Raw genomic sequence first — 22,083 nt, 5'->3', positions numbered from 1 at the left:
CCTCAACTGCCAAATCGCTTTTCCCATACACAAGTCAGACCTCTTCTGCAGCTCCTTCCACCTCCAAAATCTCCGGCGTCGGATCCTCTGCTTGCCTTTCATCCACCTCCAAACTTTTCTCCATCAACCTTTTCCGTCCTCTCTTATCTCCCTATCCACCTGCACCTTGAATGAGATAACCACACGCCTCACTACCGCTTTCAACGCTTCCCACACTACCGACAGCAACACCTCCCCGTCCTGTTAAACCCAACATAATCCTTAATCACTCTGCCCATGTTGCTGCAAATGTTTGGATCTGCAAACAACCTCACATCTAGCCTCCAGGCCGGCCTCTGTGCCGACCCCTTCTCCAGGACCACATCCGCCCAATGCAGAGCATGCTCCTAAATAATAGGGATCTGTGCTTGGGCCTCTGTTGTTTGTATACATAGTATACACAAACAATTTGGTGGAAAAGGTAGCCGGTCTGATTAGTAAGTTTGCGAATGACACCAAGGTTGGTGGAGTGGCAGATAGTGTTGAGGATTGACAGAGTATAGCAGAATAGGTTATATATAGATAGGTTGGAGACTTGGGCAGAGAAATGGCAAATGGAATTTCATCCGGATAAATGTGAGGTAATGTATTTTGGTAAATCTAACATAGAGGGGAAATATACCGTAAATGGCAAAACTCTTAGGAACCAGTGCCAAATGGCACTTGCCCGAAGTCGCTGAGGTGAAGGGATTGAATCCCTCGGGAATCTGCACATTAGAGTGAGGCTTACTGTCTCGCTCTAATATGCAGATTTCCCAAAATCTGATCTCGCCCATTGTGGACAATGTAGTCCAGAAAGCAGACGGAATGCTTACCTTCATTGGATGGGGCATCGAGTATAAAAACTGGCACGTCATGCTACAGTTGTACAGAACCTTGGTACGGCAGGACTTGGAATATAACGCACAATACTGGTCGCCACACTAATAATAATCGCTTATTGTCACAAGTAGGCTTCAGTGAAATTACTGTGAAAAGCCCACAGTCGCCACATTCCGGCTCCTGTTCGAGGAGGCCGGTATTGGAATTGAACCCGCGCTGCTGGCCTTGTTCTGCATTGCAAGCCAGCTGTTTAGCCCACTATGCTAAATCAGCCCCTACAGAAGGATGTGAAGGCTTTGGAGAGGGTGCAGAGGAGGTTTACCAGGATGTTGCCTGGTCTGGAGGGTGTTAGCTATGTGGAGAGGCTGAATAGACTCGGACTGTTTTCATTAGAAAGACGGGGGTTGAGGGGGGAACCTGATAGAGGTCTACAAGATTATGAGGGGCATGGATAGAGTGGATGGTCAGGCACTCTTTCCCAGGGTGGAGGGGTCAGTCACCCGGGGGCCTAGGTTTAAGGTCAGAAGGGCAAAATTCAGAGGAGATGTGCGAGGCAGATGTTTTACACAGAGGGTGGTGAGTGCCTGGAACGCATTGCCAAGAGAGTTTGTGGAAGCAGACACATTAACGGGGTTCAAAAGACACCTTGACAAACACATGGATAGGATGGGTATAGAGGGATACGCCACAAGGAAGTGCTGAGAGTTTTGGCCAAGGTTGGTATTATGACCGGTACAGGCTTGGAGGGCCGATGGGCCTGTTCCTGTGCTGTATTGTTCTTTATTCTTTGAATACTTTGCCTGCCTCACACCCTTCAACAGTGCCTTTCCCACACAAAAAAATCTATTCTTGAATACACGCTGGTTACCAGCGAGAAAAACGAGTGCTCCCTTTCCCTCGGATGTAAGAACCCCCACGGGTCCGCCACTCCCACCTCCTTCATAAACGCAGCCAACATCCTCACGCACCCCCCCCCCCTCTCCCCCCGAGGGGGTGGAGGACCGAGGCTTAGACCTATTCACCTTCGAGTTCAACCCCCTATTCAAGTTCTTTCCCCCCCCCCCAGTATAACTGGTGCGCAAACAGATCCGGTATGGCCGCCAACATCCTCTTCGTGAATCCTACATCATCTCAATTTGGGGTGTATACACTGACCAGCACCACCCACCTCCCCTCCAGTGCCCCGTTACTATTACACTATTACCTACCTATCCCCCTGATCCGCCACCACTCTCCATCTGAACCTTCAAACTCTTACCGACCAAATACCGCTACCCCCCCTCCAGCCCTGCTATTGAACGCCAGTATCGTCCCCATTCCCCCACCATTGACGCCTCCCAGGCCCATCAAGACCTCCTGTCCATACAGGTTCCAATGACCACGGCCCCTCCTCCACCTCACTCCCATTCACCAGCCAACTTACATTTGCTAATGCAGCGGCACCTGCCAGAACCTCTTCCCCCGCACCACAGGCACACACCAACATCAACACCCAACCCGTCCAAACTACCAGCACAATCTAGTACATTAAACCCCCTAATCCCACAAAGCCCCACGTCCCCAAACCATCCGAACCCAAACATCTCATATACAAAAACACATAAAGATGAACAGCCATAACGAGAAAGAACAAAGTAACAGAAGAAGCCGAACAAAAACCGTCAAAGGCCAAACTCAGTCCTTCCGCGTTCACAAACTCAGTCCTTCCGCGTTCACAAACTCCTCCGCCATCTCTGCCGTTATGTGTGACCCTCCGCTTCGTCGGGTAGACCATTCCAAACTGCATATTGCGTTTGTACGACGTTGCCTTCACCTAACCAAAGACCGCCCGTCTCCTCGCCTGCTCGTGAGATCCTGGTGTACACATATACCACTCCCTTCCCACATCACCTCTCGTTTCACCTCGCCAATCGCAGCATCTTCTTCACCTGGTAACTGTGGAAACAGACGATCACAGCTCGCGGCGGCTCATTCACCTTTAGTTTCGGCCGGAGTGACCAGTGGGCCCTGTCCACCTCCCCCTCCCCCATCAGCTTGGCAAACATCTCCAAGTCCTCCACATTTGCTCTCAGCCCTCTATTCTTCTCCACCACCTTCCGCACCTCCTCACCCATCGAGGTGAACTGATCGCTGTACTGCAACAGTGCATCCTTCACCCTCTTCAGTATGTCTCCTTGCTTCAGCACCGTCGTCAAAGACTTTGCCAGAGCCTCCTTCATCGGGGCAAGGGTCTCACCTACCCACTCCTTGAGTGAGGTCATCATCTCCATCCGATGCCTGGGCGGTACGGTAACACAGTGGTTAGCACTATTGCTTCACAGCTCCAGGGTTAGTCCCGAAAGATGTGCTGTTAGGTGAATTGGACATTCTGAATTCTCCCTCTGTGTACCCGAACAGGTGCTGGAATGTGACGACTTGGGGGTTTTCACAGTAACTTCATTGCAGTGTTAATGTGAGCCTACTTGTGACAATAAAGGCCTCTTTTCCACTGTGATGGGCGCAGCTCCACCCGGCGAGTCTTCTCCCACCATCTTTCCTCCCACTGAGCTCCTGACTACCTCGACGGTGGGCTCTCGCTCACTCCCTTTTTCCCTGGATTCCTTTTCCCGGTTTTTGACATCCTTGAAGTATCTCGGACATTCCCGCAAATCCTCACATAAAACCTTCCCCCACAGCTGGAAGCAAAGGGCCAAAAAATGACAACTCTGTCAGGAGCCACCAAATATGCGACCTCCACCTACATGTTGCCACTTAAAGCCTTCTTCAATTGATCTTTAAAGATCCACCGTCAAACTTTGTTAATGTTTATCAAGCTCGCTCATCAAAATGTTGGTGAGAGCCTAGGCGTTTAGTGGTCGGAGAGGAAGATGCTCCCTCTGCCATCTCACCTCCAATTGATCCTTGGGAGGCTTCAGAATCCGTCAACGGGTTTTGTCTCAAATTTTCCTGATCTCTGCCTCCCTTGGGCAGGACGGTAGCACAGTGATTAGCACTGTTGCTTCCCAGCCGTGAAGCCCATGTCTGCGTGGGTTTCCTCCGGGTGCTCCAGTTTCCTCCCACAGTCCAAAGATGTGCAGGTTAGGTGGATTGGCCGTCAAGGTATTTGAAGTCCTTTAAAGTGTACTTGGCTTTAGAGGAAGCCTCTGACACTTGTAAAAGCTGCTGCTTTAAACATTTTGCCTGAGGCAGCAGATGTTAGGGAAGGATACGTGAAAATGCAGTGATTTTTCACTCTGCTGCCTGGACTGCTGTTCCGTATTCAGGCAGGGCTGACTGACAGGGGTCTCTGATGGGGCGTTGATAGGGGGGAATTGTGTCACCCTCATATTCCCATAGTGGGAGGAGGATCCCCCCAATTTTCAGTGGGGTGAGGGTGGGGGGAGAGGATTTTCCTGTGTGGGAAGGGGGTCCTTCTAATGGACTTTGGGATGTACCTCAGTTATGCACTTATCCCTTGATGCACTGCGAGGTCCAGCACCGTGCCACCCGAGTTGATGTGTCTCATGACCAACCTCTCAAAGCACTTCTTAATGATCGATGTCGAGGCCATCGGACGGTCGTCATTGAGGCACGTTACCTGGTTCTTTGGCACCGGTATAATGGTGATTTTCTTGAAGCAGTGATATGGAGAAGCTGGTGTTGGACTGGGGTGGGCACAGTAAGAAGTCTTACAACACCAGGTTAAAGTCCAGCAGGTTTGTTTCGAATAGAGCATAGAACATTACAGCGCAGTACGGGCCCTTCGGCCCTCGATGTTGCGCCGACCCGTGAAACCATCTGAAGCCTATCTGACCTACACTATTCCATTTTCATCCATATGTCTATCCAGTGACCACTTAAATGCCCTTAAAGTTGGCGAGTCTACTACTGTTGCAGGCAGGGCGTTCCACACCCCTACTACTCTCTGAGTAAAGAAACTGCCTCTGACATCTGTCCTATATCTATCACCCCTCAATTTAAAGCTATGTCCCCTCATGTTGGTCATCACCATCCGAGGAAAGAGACTCTCACTGTCCACCCTATCTAACCCTCTGACTATCTTATATGTCTCTATTAAGTCACCTCTCAGCCTTCTCCTCTCTAACGAAAACAACCTCAAGTCCCTGAGCCTTTCCTCGTATCACTAGCTTTCGGAGCGCTGCTCCTTCAGCAGGTCTTTTTGAAGCAGGTTGGAACCTCAGAACGGAGAGGGAGAGATCGCAGATGTCCGCGAACATACCCACCTGTTGGTCCATGCAGGATCTGAGTGCACGACCAGGGACTCCGTCAGGACCCTTGGCTTTCCCTGGGTTCACTTTCAAGAAGGCTGATCTGACTACTGAGATTGTGACGGTAGGTATTGGTCGGCCCGAGGCTGCTGGGGCAGTTGACAAACAGTTTGTTGGCTTCCTGCTCGCAACGAGCATAGAATGCATTGAGTTCATTGGAGAGGGGTATGCTGCTGCCGGAGATTCTACTCGGCTTTGCTTTGTAGACCATTATATCGTTTAAGCCTTGCCACAAGCCACCATGTCGTTGTTGGTGATTCTCGCTTATTCTGGCATTGTCTCTTGGTGTCCCCGATGGCTTTGCAGAGGTCAGATCTGGATTTCTTGTACTGGTCAGGGTCGCTTGTCTTGAGCGTCTCAGACCTGGACTTCAGACAGGGAATGGATCTGGTTAAACTATGGTTCCCGTTTGGGGAACTTACGTGCTCCCTTCTTTGAAACACAATCATCAACACACTTATTGATGAAGTCTGTGACGGTGGTGGCACACTTGTCCAGGTTGGCCGTTGAGTTCTTGATTATGGATCAATCTACCGACTCCAATCAGTCACTAAAGAGCCTTTCCGTTGCCTCGAACCAGCATCGCACGACCTTCTTAACCAGATTATCCTGCTTAAATTTCTACTTGTATGCCGGGAGAAAGACCAGCATTTGTGGTCCAATTTTCCAAATTGTGGTCGGGGAATGGGTCAGAGCATCACTGAACACCAAACCCTTTTTCGCCCACAATGAGCGGGATGACTTTTTAGAAAATCTTCATATAATCTCCATACACCTCCCGCTGCCGGGGGAAAGCGGGCAGCATAACCAAAGACCCCCCCCCCCCACCCGGCTTACTCACTCTTCCAACTTCTTCCATCGGGCAGGAGATACAGAAGTCTGAGAACACGCACAAACAGACTCAAAAACAGCTTCTTCCCCACTGTCACCAGACTCCTAAAGGACCCTCTTATGGACTGACCTGATTAATACTGCACTCCTGTATGCTTCATCCGATGTTTATATGGTTATATTGTGTATTTTCTTTTTCTTTTTCTTTTTTTTCAGGTACTAAATGATCTGTTTGAGCTGCTCGCAGAAAAATACTTTTCACTGTACCTAGGTACACGTGACAATAAGCAAATCCAATCCGAGAGTGAGATAGCAAGTCTGACTCTAATATACATTCCTACAGTATACCCAAGGCATGGAGGTCTCGGACGAGTGCCATTCAGTGCTGGTTTCCACAAACGGCGACCAGGCAAAATGGCTCTCGTGGGGGGGTCCCCAGGTGTTTGCTTCTGGGCAGGGTCGCATCCTGGCACAGTTGGTGCCACCTTGAATCTTGGCACTGCCAGCCTGGCACTGTCACGGTGCTGATCGCCTTCGGCACTGAGGAGTTCCGGAGAGAAAACGGGATTAAGTGAGGCCTCATCAGGGCGTTCTCTGCTGAGACCCCGTATCTACCCAAATAGGGGTTCAAGAACATGGGCCAGGATCCTCCCTTCTGGCGACTAAGGTCCCGCGCCAGCGGGAAAACCGACGGCAACGACTCCGGCGTCGACGGTCCCCTAAGGTGAGGACTTCACACCTTTCTAGGGAGCTAGGTTGACACCGGAGGGGTTGGAGGAGGGTTCTCTTCTCCGTGCCAACCCCCGGGCAATATGGCGGGGCCCTGCGCGGAAGGAAGAAGTGCCCCCACGGAACAAGCCCGCTCGCAGATCGGTGGGCCCCGATCGTGGGGGTCATCCCCGAGGTCGGATCCCCCCGCGCCATCCCGAGGGCCGCTCACGTATACTCACCTGCCAGGTCTCTCTGGTGCGTGAGTTGGGTGATTCACGCCGGCGGGACTGGCCAAAAATGGACGGCCATTCGGCCCATCAGGGCCCGGAGAATCGCCGGGGAGGGGGGGGGCCACAGTCAACGTCCCCCGACGGGCATGGCAGCAATCCTGCCCACGCCCGCTTCACACCACCCACTGGGGATTCTCCGACCCAGCGGAGAGTCGGAGAATCCCGCCTGTGGTGTTTCTCGGTGTGCCAAGCACTGACAAACACCCGGCTAAACACACTCACTACAGGAACCTCTTCCCATTCGGGTTGGTCGTGCCCTGTATGTTTTCCAGAAGGAGTTAAATACAACTTTTGAAGCGAATGGAGACAAAGGATATGGGGGGAGGAGAGCACAAGCGATGGAGTTGGATGATGAATGATGAAGCAAGCTTGATGGGCCGAATGGCCTCCGCCTGCTCCTATTTACAATGTTTCTGTGGGATATTGTTGGCACTGTGGTTCAACGAGATCTCTTTTAGGATCACTTTTCTGTAATATCTTTATATATATATATGGATTTAAGAGTTACAAGCAGAATGGTCAGAATTAAAACAAAGAACAATACAGCAGAGGAACAGGCCCTTCAGCCCTTCAAGCCTGCACCAATCCCGTGTCCCATCTGGACCAAACGCCTGTACCCTTCTATACCCCTTCTGTTCATGTGGCCTATCCAGATAAGTCTTAAAGGTCGCTAACGTATCTGCCTCAACCACCTCACTTGGCCGTGCATTCCAGGCCACCACCACCCACTGTGTAAAAAAACTTCCCCCGCACATCTCTACTGAACCTTTCCCCCTTCACCTTGAACCTGTGCCCCCCTGTAATTGTCAATTCCGCCCTGGGAAAAAGCCTCCAACTGTTCACCCTATCTTTACCCCTCATAATTTTATAAACTTCTATCAGGTCGCCCCTCAGCCTCCGTCTCTCTAGGGAGAACAATCCCAGTTTATTCAATCTCTCCTCAGAGCTAATACCCTCCACACCAGACAACATCCTGATAAACCTTTTCTGTCTCTCTCCAAAGCCTCCACGTCCTTCTGGTAGTGCGGTGACCAGAATCGGACACAGTATTCCAAATGTGGCCCAACCAACATTCTAAATAATTGTGCTATGACTTGCAAAGTTATATACTCGGTGCCCTGTCCGATGAAGGCAAACATGCCATATGCTTTTTTTTCCCACCATTTCCACCTGTGCTGCCACGTTTAAGGATCTGTGGACCTGCACGCCCAGATTTCCCTGTGTCTCTATGCTCCTGATGGTTCTGCCATTTATTTTATAGCTCCCACCTGAATTGGATCTACCAAAATGCATCACCTTGCATTTGTCTGGGTTACATTCCATCTGCCATTTCTCCGCCCAATTTTGCAGCCTATCTATATCCTGCTATATTCGCTGACAATCGTCATCACTATCCGCAACTCCTGCAATCTTAGTATCATCCGCAAACTTGTTAATCAGACCCGCTACATTTTCTTCCAAGTCATTTATATATATTACAAAGAGCAGAGGTCCCAGTACTGATCCCTGCGGAACACCACTAGTTACAGACCTCGATTTGGAAAATCACCCTTCCACTGCTACCCTCTGTCTTCTATGGCCAAGCCAGTTCTGAATCCATCCAGCTAGTTCACCCCGACCCAGTGTGATTTAAACTTTTGCACCAGCCTGCCATGTGTGACCTTATCAAATGCTTTACTAAAGTCCATGCAGACAACATCTACAGCCCTTCCCTCGTCAATCATTTTTGTCACCTTCTCAAAAAATTAAATTAAATTACTGAGACATGACCTCCCTCGTATAAAACCATGCTGTCTGTTGCTAATAAGACTATTCACTTCCAAATGTGCATTGATTCTATCTCTGAGAACCTTTTCCAACAATTTCGCTATCACTAACGTCAAGCTCACTGGCCTATAATTATCTGGGTTATCAAAGATCAATAAGGCACAGGAACAGGCCCTTCGGCCCTCCAAGCCTGCGCCAACCATGGTACCTGCCTAAACTAAAACCGTCTGCACTTAGAGTCCGTATCCTTCCATTCCCACCCTGTTTATATATAATTTGTCTGGATGCCCCTTAAATGCTGCTATTGTACCTGTTCCCACCACCTCCCCAGACAGCACGTTCCATATATTTACCACCCTCTGTGTAAAAACCTTGTCTCGCACCTCTGTTCTAAACTTTTCCCCACGTACTTTAAATCTATGTCCCCTAGTATTGACTCTCCTACCCTGGGAAAGAGCATCCTTGCTATGTTTCTTAAGTAACGGGACAACATTGGCTATTCTCCAATGCTTTGGGACCTCACCTGTGGCCATCGAGGAAACAAAGATTTCTGTTCGAGGCCCAGCCTCTTTGTCTCCCTAAGCAATCTGGGATAGATGCTAACTGGCCCTGGAGATTTGTCTACCTTAATCCTTTACAGCCCACCTAACACTTCCTCCCTCGTAATAATGGCGTGTTCTAGAGTGTTTTCACATCCTTCTGAGACACCACCAATCAACGTGTCCCTCTCCTTTGTGAATACCGATGCAAAGTACTCAGAGTTGATGGAAAATGAATGAAGTTGGTAAGCAGTAAAGCTAAACTGAATAATCACAGGAGGATTTGAATATACTTGGGTATTGGGTAGGTGAAATTCAAAATGAAATACAATAAACCTCACATCAGGACAATGGAAAGAAAATAATGTAGCTGGAAAATTAAAGAGATGTGAAAATCCAGGCTGGCAATAAATTGACGATAAATCACAGCCCTGCTCATCGGTAATGCATAAAACAAATTGCTTGTTGAGATGTCTTAGACGTTCCGCATTAAATCCAATTAGTGAGGTAATTCTGCCACTTTTTAAATCATTGCTGTGGCCCAGTTCTTGGCAGCAATCCTAACTTTCCTACTGCCAGTTCCCCATTCAGGAGAGAATATTTTAAAAATTTAATTTGGTGATGATCTAACAATCTGTTTAGGGACCAGCTATTAGGCTGCATGGAGGCCAGGTGTTGGCTGTTTAGGACAAACCAGTCTTGTGATGGGACTTCAACAGATGATGGTCTTTTTATTTGCACGTGTCACAATCTCAGCTGTGGCTCTGCAAGTCCATTTTTATTTTGACCTTTACCAATGCGGATTTCCAGTTCATAATGAAGCAAGTTCTCCCAGCCACACTGAAGCTTCAGAGGCTGTTTCGCTGCACAGCAGAATTTCTGAGCCTTTGTATTTATGAAATTTCAAGTGATTGCACTTCATTTGTTTCCGTGTTGTTGATGTGAGCACACTGGATTTCAGCTCCTTCACAGGCCACCAACTAATACTGAGTGTCCAATGCCCAACCCTCAGAAATATTTCCCACTATACATCAAGGCATATCATTTCCACACAGTATTCTGGAATATGAGCAGACTTCTTGTCATCTGAAGAGGCCTCAATCTGTCTTGTGGTTAAAACTGTTTCTTCGGTCTGTACAGAATTATTATTTTTTTCACAGGTTCCCCAAACCTAAGGCAGAAGCCTCCGCCACGCAGAGAGATCAGCCTGGTATGTATACATTCTAACTTCCTGTCACATCAACAATAAACTTTTTCAACAGCTTCTCCCAATCTCATGACTTGGACCACCAGAAATGCTAAGGCAGCAAGCACAGACAAGTTGCCCTTTAAGCCACTTTGCATCCTGATTTGGAATATATTGCTGTTCTTTCACTGTGACTGGCTCAAAATCCTGGAACTCACACTCTGACAGCAAGGTGGGTGTTCCTTTACCAGGTGGACTGCTACAGGCCAAGCAGATGGCTCAGCACCACCTTCTCCACTCGGGCTGAAGCAAAGTGATGGCCTTGCCAGCAGCACTCACATCCCATTATCAAATGTTGCAGATATCTGCCCATCACAGTGGAGTGCTGCGACCTCTTCACTTTACTTCTATGTTCAGTATGTCTGCTCACTTAATCTGATTCCATTTGCACTGTGCAAGCTGAATTTGAAGATTTAGTTCCTAGTTCACTTTGCACTCTCCACTAACTGACCTAACTGTGCTGGTTTCGCTTGCATTGCCATGCAGTGCTAATTTCTAATTGGTCCATCTTGTCCATCAGGACATGAGGATAGCAGAAACTGAACTCATGAGGATGGCACACCATGACTGGATTTACTGGGGGGGGTTCCTCACTTTTGTCTCTTGCCCCCACCTCACTCTCAGCAGAAGTGCAGTTTTACTCCTCTCCAGCCAGCTCAAAGGCTCTTTCCTCAAATAGAGTGAGGGCCTTCAACTCAGGGGTCACTCTGGCCGGCAGTGTCCACCCATGCCGATTGTGCTCAAGCTTGTCCTGAAATGAGACAGGTGGGGTGTGTAGGGCAGGACTCGTGCCAGGTCAGATGGTAAGGATTGTCTGGCATGCATGGTAGGATGAGTGGGAGGCAGGATAGGAGGAGAGGATTTACGGGGGTTGGGGAATAGAGTAGGAGTGGGGGATGGTAACAGGTCAAGAGGTACAAATGGCAATTAATGCAAAATAAATTATTAATTTTAAACCTGAGATTGGTAGACTTTTGTGAACCGAAGGTGTTAAGGGAAATGGGAAAAGCTGGGAAAGTTAGGCCAGAATTCTACGTGCTGCATTCAGACACGCAACCGACCCAACCGAGAACGTATCTGCACGAGAAAACATCAGCCGTGCACCACCCAGACGTCATCGTGCCATATTATGGTCAGCAGGTGTGCATGGGGATTGATAGTGCACCCGCTGACAACAGAGTTTCAATTAAGCCAATTAAAGCCTCAGTCAACCAGGATTTTTGTCCTGTGCGCATGGGCCAATTGACCAGGTGGCCTTCACATTTTTGCATAATTCTCAATCCAGGTAGAATAAAATGCCCCTCTCAAACTTTACTTCTAGAATCATAGAATTTACAGTGCAGAAGGAGGCCATTCGGCCCATCGAGTCTGCACCGGCTCTTGGAAAGAACATCCCACCCAAGCCCACACCTCCACCACATTCCCATAACCCAGTAACGCCACTCAACTCGAAGGGAAATTTCTGGACACTAAGGGCAATTTACCATGGCCAATCCACCTAACCTGCACATCTTTGGACTGTGGGAGGAAACTGGAACACCCGGAGGAAACCCACGCACACACGGGGAGAACGAGCAGACTCCGCACAGACAGTGACCCAAGCCGGGAACCGAACCTGGAACTCTGGAGCTGTGAAGCAATTGTGCTAACCACTATGCTACCATGCTGCCCACCACTGTGCTACCTTGCTGCCCTTCACCCCCCCCACCCCATTCCCTCCTCACCCCACCACCTTCTTTTTCCTACAGTGCCCTCTCTGATCCTTGACCTGCTTAGCCTTCCGTGCTCTACCTCTGCATCTAGGTGTGTCCCCAGGATGCACGTCAGAGGTGGAGGCAGCCAGTTACTTAATGCGTCCTGTCGCCTTCGATGCCCCTGCCGGAAGTCCTCTGGGAGCCCTGGGATGGAGGGCCCCGGCCCACTCACCAGCAACACATGCCTCACCGTTACACCCTGTTCCGCGGGCTGACTGCAAGGGGCGCTGTTGTGTGTGTGTGGGGTGGCTGGGTGGGGGGGGGGGGGGGGGGGGGGGGACTGGTAGACACCATCGCCACTCATATGGTGGCTCACGGTTGATATCCAGCGTCTCCTCCTGGTCAGTGACTGTAGGCCCCTTGGGTCACCACGGGATGGAGGGGAAGTTGGATTGAGCCTTGGCCTCTGCCTCGCATTGTCGGCACTATCGCCTGTGTCCATAACCTCTGGGATTCCTCCAATCGACTCTCGACCTGCTGGAGTGTTGCTGACATCACCCTCTGAATATCACAGTCGCTCCCTATCTACTGCATCAGCTCCGGGTAAACCTGGGCCAGAGGCTCAGCATCTGTCTGGGACGCAGCTGGGTCTTGGGATTCAGTAGACCTCCAACTGGTGTCTCGCCTGAACGTTCGTGCGTGCGTCTCACAATAGCCTCCCCATGTCCCCGCAGGAGAAGTTGGCCCAGAACAGAACGTTCCTGCTTCCTCCTGATGTGCATCAGCAACTGTGTGGTGCTCACCAGATTGTGCCGCAGAAGCCTGTCCACTACTGCCCTTACTGAGGTGTCTCTGCGCTGGTGGCGAGTGGGGATGGCAGCTGTGCCACGAATATGGTGATGTCCTCAGAGAAAGAGAAAGATCGTTCTGACTGGCATTAACAACTCGTGTGTGACGCCCGGTGCCAAACACCAACCCCTCCATTGGTTACCAATCTGACCTCGGCCAACCTGCGACCTCCAGGGGCCGTTTTTCATAGCGATGAGGATCCTGCTGTCCGGCACCCCGCCACCTGCCTGGGCGACCTCCCGTCTGTACTGGGCCAACTTCTCCTGTGGGAACACGGGGAGGACATTGTGAGGCGCACGCATCATTCAACATGGTGCAGGCAGAGACCAACAGAAGGGGCAGGCAGTCAGTGCAGGAATCCCCTGTGGTTGTCCCCCTCTCGAACAGGTATACCGCTTTGGATACTGTTGGGGGGAATAGCCTACCAGGGGATAACAGCAGCAGCCAGAGCAGTGGCACCATGGCTGGCTCTGATATTCAGCAGGGAGGGTCAAAGCGCAGAAGAGCAATCGTCATAGGGGACTCTATAGTCAGGGGCACAGATAGGCGCTTCTGTGGACATAAAAGAGACTCCAGGATGGTATGTTGCCTCCCTGGTGCCAGGGTCCAGGATGTCTCTGAACGGGTAGTGGGCATCCTGAAGTGGGAGGGCAAACAGGCAGAGGTCGTGGTACATATTGGTACTAATGACATAGGCAGGAAGGGGCATGAGGTCCTGCAGCAGGAGTTCAGGGAGCGAGGCAGAAAGTTAAAAGACAGGACCTCTAGGGTTGTAATCTCGGGATTACTCCCTGTGTCACGTGCCAGTGAGGCTAGAAATAGGAAAATAGAGCAGCTAAACTCATGGCTATACAGCTGGTGTAGGAGGGAGGGTTTCAGTTATCTGGACCATTGAGAGCAATTACGGGGCAGGTGTGACCTGTATAAGAAGGACGGGTTGCATCTAAACTGGAGAGGCATAAATATCCTGACTGTGAGGTTTGCTAGTGTCACAAGGGAGGATTTAAACTAGTATGGCAGGGAGGTGGGCACTGGAGAAATAGGTCAGAAGGTGAAAAAATTGAGGGAGAACTAGGAACTAGGGCCAGTATGGCTCTAGGGAAGAGCAGACAGGGAGATGTTGCTGAAAACAGCAGGTCTGGTGGCCTGAAGTGCATATGTTTTAATGCAAGAAGTATAACAGGTAAGGCAGATGAACGTAGAGCTTGGATTAGTCGTTGGAACTATGATGTTGTTGCCATTACCGAGACCTGGTTGAGGGAAGGACAGGATTGGCAGCTAAACGTTCCAGGATTTAGATGTTTCAGGCGGGATAGAGGGGAATGTAAAGGGGTGGCGGAGTTGCTACTGGTTAGGGAGAATATCACAGCTGTACTGCGGGAGGACATCTCAGAGGGCAGCGAGGCTATATGGGTAGAGATCAGGAATAAGAAGGGTGCAGTCACAATGTTGGGGGTTTACTACAGGCCTCCCAACAGCCAGCGGGAGATAGAGGAGCAGATAGGTAGACAGATTTTGGAAAGGAGTAAAAGCAACAGGGTTGTTGTGATGGGAGACTTTAACTTCCCCAATACTGACTGGGACTCACTTGGGGCTTAGACGGGGCAGAGTTTGTAAGGAGCATCCAGGAGGGCTTCTTAAAACAATATGTAGACAGTCCAACTAGGGAAGAGGTTACATTGGACCTGGTATTGGGGAATGAGCCCGGCCAGGTGATAGAAGTTTCAGTAGGGGAGCATTTCTGGAACAGTGACCACAATTCAGTAAGTTTTAAAGTGCTGGTGGACAAGGATAAGAGTGGTCCTAGGGTGAATGTGCTAAATTGGAGGAAGGCTAATTATAACAATATTAGGAATAGGGAGAGAGAGCAATTAAACACGTGGCTACAGGGATGGTGCAGGCGGGAGGGATTCAGATTTCTGGATAACAGGGGCTCTTTCTGGGGAAGGTGGGACCTCTATAGACAGGATGGTCTACATCTGAACCTAAGGGGCACCAATATCCTGGGGGGGAGATTTGTTAGTACTCTTTGGGGGGGTTTAAACTAATTCAGCAGGGGCATGGGAACCTGGATTGTAGTTTTGGGGTGCGAGAGATTGAGAGTAGAGAGGTCAGGAGCACAGATTTGACTTCGCAGGAAGGCGGCAGTGTTCAGGTAGGTGGTTTGAAGTGTGTCTATTTCAATGCCATGAGTATACGAAATAAGGTAGAGGAACTGGCAGCATGGGTTGGTACCTGGGACTTCGATGTTGTGGCCATTTCGGAGACATGGATAGAGCAGGGACAGGAATGGTTGTTGCAGGTTCCGGGGTTTAGGTGCTTTAGTAAAGTCAGAGAAGGGGGCAAAAGAGGGGGAGGTGTGGCGCTGCTAGTCAAGGACAGTATTACGGTGGCAGAAAGGGTGCAAGATGGGGACTCTTCTTCCGAGGTAGTATGGGCTGAGGTTAGAAACAGGAAAGGAGAGGTCACCCTGCTGGGAGTTTTCTATAGGCCACCTAATAGTTCTAGAGATGTAGAGGAAAGGATGGCGAAGATGATTCTGGAAAAGAGCGAAAGTAACAGGGTAGTTGTTATGGGAGACTTTAACTTTCCTAATATTGACTGGAAAAGATATAGTTCGAGTACATTGGATGGGTCGTTCTTTGTACAATGTGTGCAGGAGGGTTTCCTAACACAATATGTTGACAGGCCAACAAGAGGTGAGGCTACTTTGGATTTGGTTTTGGGTAATGAACCAGGCCAGGTGTTAGATCTGGAGGTAAGTGAACACTTTGGAGACAGTGACCACAATTCGGTGACCTTTACATTAGTGATGGAAAGGGATAAGTATACCCCACAGGGCAAGAGTTATAGCTGGGGGAAGGGCAACTATGATGCCATTAGACATGACTTAGGATGTGTAGGTTGGAGAAGTAGGCTGCAAGGGTTGGGCACACTGGATATGTGGAGCTTGTTCAAGGAACAGCTATTGCGTGTTCTTGATCAGTACGTACCAGTCAGACAGGGAGGAAAGGGTAGAGCGAGGGAACCGTGGTTTACCAAAGAAGTGGAATCTCTTGTTAAGAGGAAAAAGGAGGCCTATGTGAAGATGAGGCGTGAAGTTTCAGTTGGGGCGCTTGATAGTTACAGGGAAGCGAGGAAGGATCTAAAGAGAGAGCTAAGATGAGCAAGGAGGGGACATGAGAAGTCTTTGGCAGGTAGGATCAAGGAAAACCCAAAAGCTTTCTATAGGTATGTCAGGAATAAAAGAATGACTAGGGTAAGAGTAGGGCCAGTCAAGGACAGTGGTGGGAAGTTGTGTGTGGAGGCTGAGGAGATAAGCGAGATACTAAATGAATACTTTTTGTCAGCATTCACTCAGGAAAAAGATAATATTGTGGAGGAGAATGCTGAGACCTAGGCTATTAGAATAGATGGCATTGAGGTGAGTAGGGAAGAAGTGTTGGCAATTCTGGACAAGGTGAAAATAGATAAGTCCCCGGGGCCTGATGGGATTTATCCTAGGATTCTCTGGGAAGCCAGGGAAGAGATTGCTGAGCCTTTGGCTTTGATTTTTATGTCATCATTGGCTACGGGAATAGTGCCAGAGGACTGGAGGATAGCAAATGTGGTCCCTTTGTTCAAGAAGGGGAGTAGAGATAACCCCGGTAACTATAGGCCGGTGAGCCTAATATCTGTGGTGGGTAAAGTCTTGGAGAGGATTATAAAAGATACGATTTATAATCATCTAGATAGGAATAATATGATTAGGGATAGTCAGCATGGTTTTGTGAAGGGTAGGTCATGCCTCACAAACCTTATCGAGTTCTTTGAGAAGGTGACTGAACAGGTGGACGAGGGTAAAGCAGTTGATGTGGTGTATATGGATTTCAGTAAAGCGTTTGATAAGGTTCCCCACGGTCAGCTATTGCAGAAAATACGGAGGCTGGGGATTGAGGGTGATTTAGAGACGTGGATCAGAAATTGGCTAGTTGAAAGAAGACAGAGAGTGGTGGTTGATGGGAAATGTTCAGAATAGAGTTCAGTTACGAGTGGCGTACCACAAGGATCTGTTCTGGGGCCGTTGCTGTTTGTCATTTTTATAAATGACCTAGAGGAGGGAGCAGAAGGATGGGTGAGTAAATTTGCAGACGACACTAAAGTCGGTGGAGTTGTAGACAGTGCGGAAGGATGTTGCAGGTTACAGAGGGACATAGATAAGCTGCAGAGCTGGGCTGAGAGGTGGCAAATGGAGTTTAATGTGGAGAAGTGTGAGGTGATTCACTTTGGAAAGAATAACAGGAATGCGGAATATTTGGCTAATGGTAAAATTCTTGGTAGTGTGGATGAGCAGAGGGATCTCGGTGTCCATGTACATAGATCCCTGAAAGTTGCCACCCAGGTTGATAGGGTTGTGAAGAAGGCCTATGGTGTGATGGCCTTTATTGGTAGAGGGATTGAGTTCCGGAGCCATGAGGTCATGTTGCAGTTGTACAAAACTCTAGTACGGCCGCATTTGGAGTATTGCGTACAGTTCTGGTCGCCTCATTATAGGAAGGACGTGGAAGCTTTGGAACGGGTGCAGAGGAGATTTACCAGGATGTTGCCTGGTATGGAGGGAAAATCTTATGAGGAAAGGCTGATGGACTTGAGGTTGTTTTCGTTAGAGAGAAGAAGGTTAAGAGGTGACCTAATAGAGGCATACAAAATGATCAGAGGGTTAGATAGGGTGGACAGCGAGAGCCTTCTCCCGCGGATGGAGGTGGCTATCACGAGGGGACATAGCCTTAAATTGAGGGGTAATAGATATAGGTCAGAGGTGGGTTTTTTACGCAAAGAGTGGTGAGGCCGTGGAATGCCCTACCTGCAACAGTAGTGAACTCGCCAACATTGAGGGCATTTAAAAGTTTATTGGATAAGCATATGGATGATAAGGGCATAGTGTAGGTTAGATGGCCTTTAGTTTTTTTCCATGTCGGTGCAACATTGAGGGCCGAAGGGCCTCTACTGCGCTGTATCGTTCTATGTTCTATGTTCTATTAGGCAGGAACTGAAGAACCTAGATTGGGGGCAGATGTTTGAGGGTAAATCAACATCTGGCATGTGGGAGGCTTTCAAACGTCAATTGAAAGGAATTCAGGACCGGCATTTTCCTGTGAGGAAGAAGGATAAATACGGCTAATTCCGGGAACCTTGGATAACGAGAGATATTGTAGGCCTCGTCAAAAAGAAAAAGGAGGCATACGTCAGGGCTAGAAGGCTGGGAACAGACGAAGCCTGTATGGAATATAAGAAAAGTAGGAAGGAACTTAAGCAAGGAGTCAGGAGGGCCAGAAGAGATCACGAAAAGTCCTTGGCAAATAGGGTTAAGGAAAATACCAAGGCTTTTTACACATACATAAAAAGCAAGAGGAACGGGTTGGCCCACTGAAGGATAGGCTAGGGAATCTATGTGTGGAGCCAGAGGAATGGGCGAGGTACTAAATGAATACTTTGCATCAGTATTCACCAAAGAGAAGGAATTGGTGGATGTTGAGTCTGGCGAAGGGTGTGTAGATAGCCTGGGTCACATTGAGATCCAAAAACACGAGGTGTTGGGCGTCTTGAAAAATATTAAAGTGGATAAGTCCCCAGGGCCTGATGGGATCTACCCCAGAATACTGAAAGAGGCAAGAGAGGAAATTGCTGAGGCCTTGACAGAACTCTTTGGATCCTCACTGTCTTCAGGTGATGTTCCGGAGGACTGGAGAATAGCCAATGTTGTCCCTTTGTTTAAGAAGGGTAGCAAGGATAATCCAGGGAACTACAGGTCGGTGAGCCTTACACCAGTGGTAGGGAAATTACTGGAGAGAATTCTTCGAGACAGGATCTACTCCCATTTGGAAGCAAATGGACATATTAGCGAGAGGCAGCATGGCTTTGTGAAGGGGAGGTCGTGTCTCACTAACTTGGTAGAGTTTTTCAAGCAGGTCACAAAGATGATTGATGCAGGTAGGGCAGTGGATGTTGTCTCTATGGATTTCAGTAAGGCCGTTGACAAGATCCCTCATGGTAGACTGGTACAAAAGGTGAAGTCACATGTGATCAGGGGTGAGCTGGCACGGTGGATACAGAACTGGCGAGGTCATGGAAGGCAGAGAGTAGCAATGGAAGGGTGCTTTTCTGATTGGAGGGCTATGACTAGTGGTGTTCCGCAGGGATCAGTGCTGGGATTTTTGCTGTTCGTAGTATATATAAATGATTTGGAGGAAAATGCAGACGACACAAAGGTTGGTGGAATTGCGGATAGCGATGAGGACTGTCAAAGGATACAGCAGGATTTAGATCGTTTGGAGACTTGGGTGGAGAGATGGCAGATGGAGTTTAATCCGGACAAATGTGAGGTAATGCATTTTGGAAGGCCTGATGCAGGTCGGAAATATACAGTGAATGGTAGAACCCTCAAGAGTATTGACAGTCAGAGAGATCTAGGTGTACAGGTCCACAGGTCACTGAAAGGGGCAACACAGGTGGAGAAGGTAGTCAAGAAGGCATACGCCATGCTTGCCTTCACTGGCCAGGGTATTGAGTGTAAGAATTGGCTAATCATGTTGCAGCTGTATAGAACCTTAGTTGGGCCACACTTGGAGTATAGTGTTCAATTCTGGTCGCCACACTACCAGAAGGATGTGGAGGCTTTAGAGAAGGTGCAGAAGAGATTTACCAGAATGTTGCCTGGTATGGAGGGAATTAGCTATGAGGAGCGGTTGAATAAACTCGGTTTGTTCTCACTGGAACAACGGAGGTTGCGAGGCGACCTGATAGAGGTCTACAAAATTATGAGGGGCATAGGCAGAGTGGATAGTCAGATTGCCAGGGTAGAGGGGTCAATTACTAGGGGGCATAGGTTTAAGGTGCGAGGGGCAATGTTTAGAGGAGATGTACGAGGCAAGTTTTTTACACAGAGGGTAGTGGATGCCTGGAACTCGCTGCCGGAGGAGGTGGTGGAAGCAGGGACAATAGTGACATTTAAGGGACAGCATGACAAATACATGAATAGGATGGGAATAGAGGGATACGGACCCCGGAAGTGCTGAAAATTTTAGTTCAGACGGGCAGCATGGTCGGCGCAGGCTTGGAGGGCCGAAGGGCCTGTTTCTGTGCTGTACATTTCTTTGTTCTTGTGTGGTGCCCGGGTTGGGGGGGTGGAGGCCTGGACAGCACAGCTGGACATGGGCGGTGGTCCGAGACACAGTATGGTGCTGGCGGGGACGGTGTCAGTCGCAGGGTCATTGGAGAGGGCGAACTTGGGTGGGGGGGGGGGGTGGTGGGTTGGCGGGCTGAATTGGGGGGGGTGGGCTGGAGTGGGGGGTGGGCTGGGGTTAGGGGGGTGGACTGGGCTGGGGGAGCGGGCTGGGGTGGGGGTGTGGGCTGCGGGAGCGGGCTGGGGTGGGGGGGTGGGACGGGCTGGGGGGTGGGCTGGGGGAGCGTGCTGGGGTGGGGTGGGGGGGCGGGCTGGGGGGCGGGACGGGCTGGGCTGGGGTGGGGGACGGGCTGGGGTGGGGTGGCAGGCTGGGGGGCGGGCTGCGGGAGCGGGTTGGAGTGGGGTGGCGGGCTGGGGGGGGGGGCAGGCTAGGGTGGGGGGGCGGGCTGGGGTGGGGGGGGCTGGGGTGGGGTGGGGTGGCGGACTGGGCTGGGGGGGCGGGCTGGGGTGGGGGGCGAGCTGGGGTGGGGTGGCGGGCTGGGCTGGGGGAGTGGGGTGGCGGGCTGGAGGGCGGGCTGGGCTGCTGGAGCAGGGTGGGGTGGGGGGGCGAGCTGGGGTGGGGGGGCGGGCTGGGGTGGGGGGGCGGGCTGGGCTGGAGGGCGGGCTGGGCTGGGGGAGCGGGCTGGGGTGGGGGGGCGGGCTGGGCTGGAGGGTGGGCTGGGCTGGAGGGCGGGCTGGGCTGGGGGAGCGGGCTGGGGTGGGGTGGCGGGCTGGGCTGGGGTGGGGTGGCGGGCTGGAGGGCGGGCTGGGCTGGGGTGGGGGAGCGGGCTGGGGTGGGGGGGCGGGCTGGGGGGGCGGGCTGGGCTGGAGGGCGGGCTGGGCTGGGGTGGGGGGGCGGGCTGGGCTGGGGTGGGGGGGCGGGCTGGGCTGGAGGGCGGGCTGGGCTGGGGTTGGGGGGGCGGGCTGGGCTGGGCTGGGGGAGCGGGGTGGGGGGGCGGGCTGGGCTGGAGGGCGGGCTGGGGTGGGGGGGCGAGCTGGGGTGGGGGGGGCGGGCTGGGGTGGGGTGGCGGGGTGGAGGGCGGGCTGGGCTGCGGGAGCGGGGTGGGGTGGGGTGGGGTGGCAGGCTGGGGGGTGGGCTGGGCTGGGGTGGGGGGCGGGCTGGGCTGCGGGAGCGGGGTGGGGTGGGGTGGCGGGCTGGGGTGGGGGGGCGAGCTGGGGTGGGGGGGCGGGGTGGGGTGGCAGGCTGGGGGGTGGGCTGGGCTGGGGTGGGGGGGCGGGCTGGGCTGCGGGAGCGGGGTGGGGTGGGGTGGGGTGGCAGGCTGGGGGGTGGGCTGGGCTGGGGTGGGGGGGTGGGCTGGGGTGGGGTGGAGGGCTGGGGGGCGGGCTGGGCTGCGGGGGTGGGGTGGGGTGGGGTGGCAGGCTGGGGGGTGGGCTGGGCTGGGGTGGGGGGGCGGGCTGGGCTGCGGGAGTGGGGTGGGGTGGGGTGGGGTGGCAGGCTGGGGGGTGGGCTGGGCTGGGGTGGGGGGGCGGGCTGGGCTGCGGGAGCGGGGTGGGGTGGGGTGGCGGGCTGGGCTGGGGTGGGGTGGCGGGCTGGGCTGGGGTGGGGTGGCGGGCTGGGAGGCGGCAGGGCCGGTACCAGCCACGTGTGGCCCGGTAGATGTTGTTAATCTGACGGCACTGGGTGTCGGTCCTCCTGATGTCGCTTCCTGAGCTGACGGCCGCTGCCACTTACTCCCAGGTGACACTGGCTGCCCTGTGGCTGACCCTCTGAGCCCCTTGGGGGAACAGGGCATCCCGTCTGCACTTAACTGCTGTGCCCAACAACCTGGCTAGGCCGGTATCCCCGAATGGTGGGGCTGGTCGTC

General features: G+C 51.7%; 1 protein-coding gene across 3 annotated transcripts in view; it reads left to right on the top strand.

Moving 5' to 3' along the window:
• The window catches only part of sh3pxd2aa (SH3 and PX domains 2Aa), a 367,257-nt gene that overhangs the window by 320,688 nt on the left and 24,486 nt on the right, over window positions 1-22,083 (top strand). For all 3 annotated transcript variants that reach the window (XM_038822069.1, XM_038822070.1, XM_038822068.1), the window contains one exon: window positions 10,428-10,477. In XM_038822069.1, the coding sequence (XP_038677997.1) occupies window positions 10,428-10,477 (50 nt within the window). The remainder of the gene's footprint in view (window positions 1-10,427; window positions 10,478-22,083) is intronic.

The sequence above is a fragment of the Scyliorhinus canicula genome, chromosome 16, assembly GCF_902713615.1.
Source record: "Scyliorhinus canicula chromosome 16, sScyCan1.1, whole genome shotgun sequence".
NCBI classification, from domain to species: domain Eukaryota; kingdom Metazoa; phylum Chordata; class Chondrichthyes; order Carcharhiniformes; family Scyliorhinidae; genus Scyliorhinus; species Scyliorhinus canicula.
Note: the sequence above shows the minus strand (reverse complement) of the source record. Positions and strands in the feature narration are given on the sequence as shown.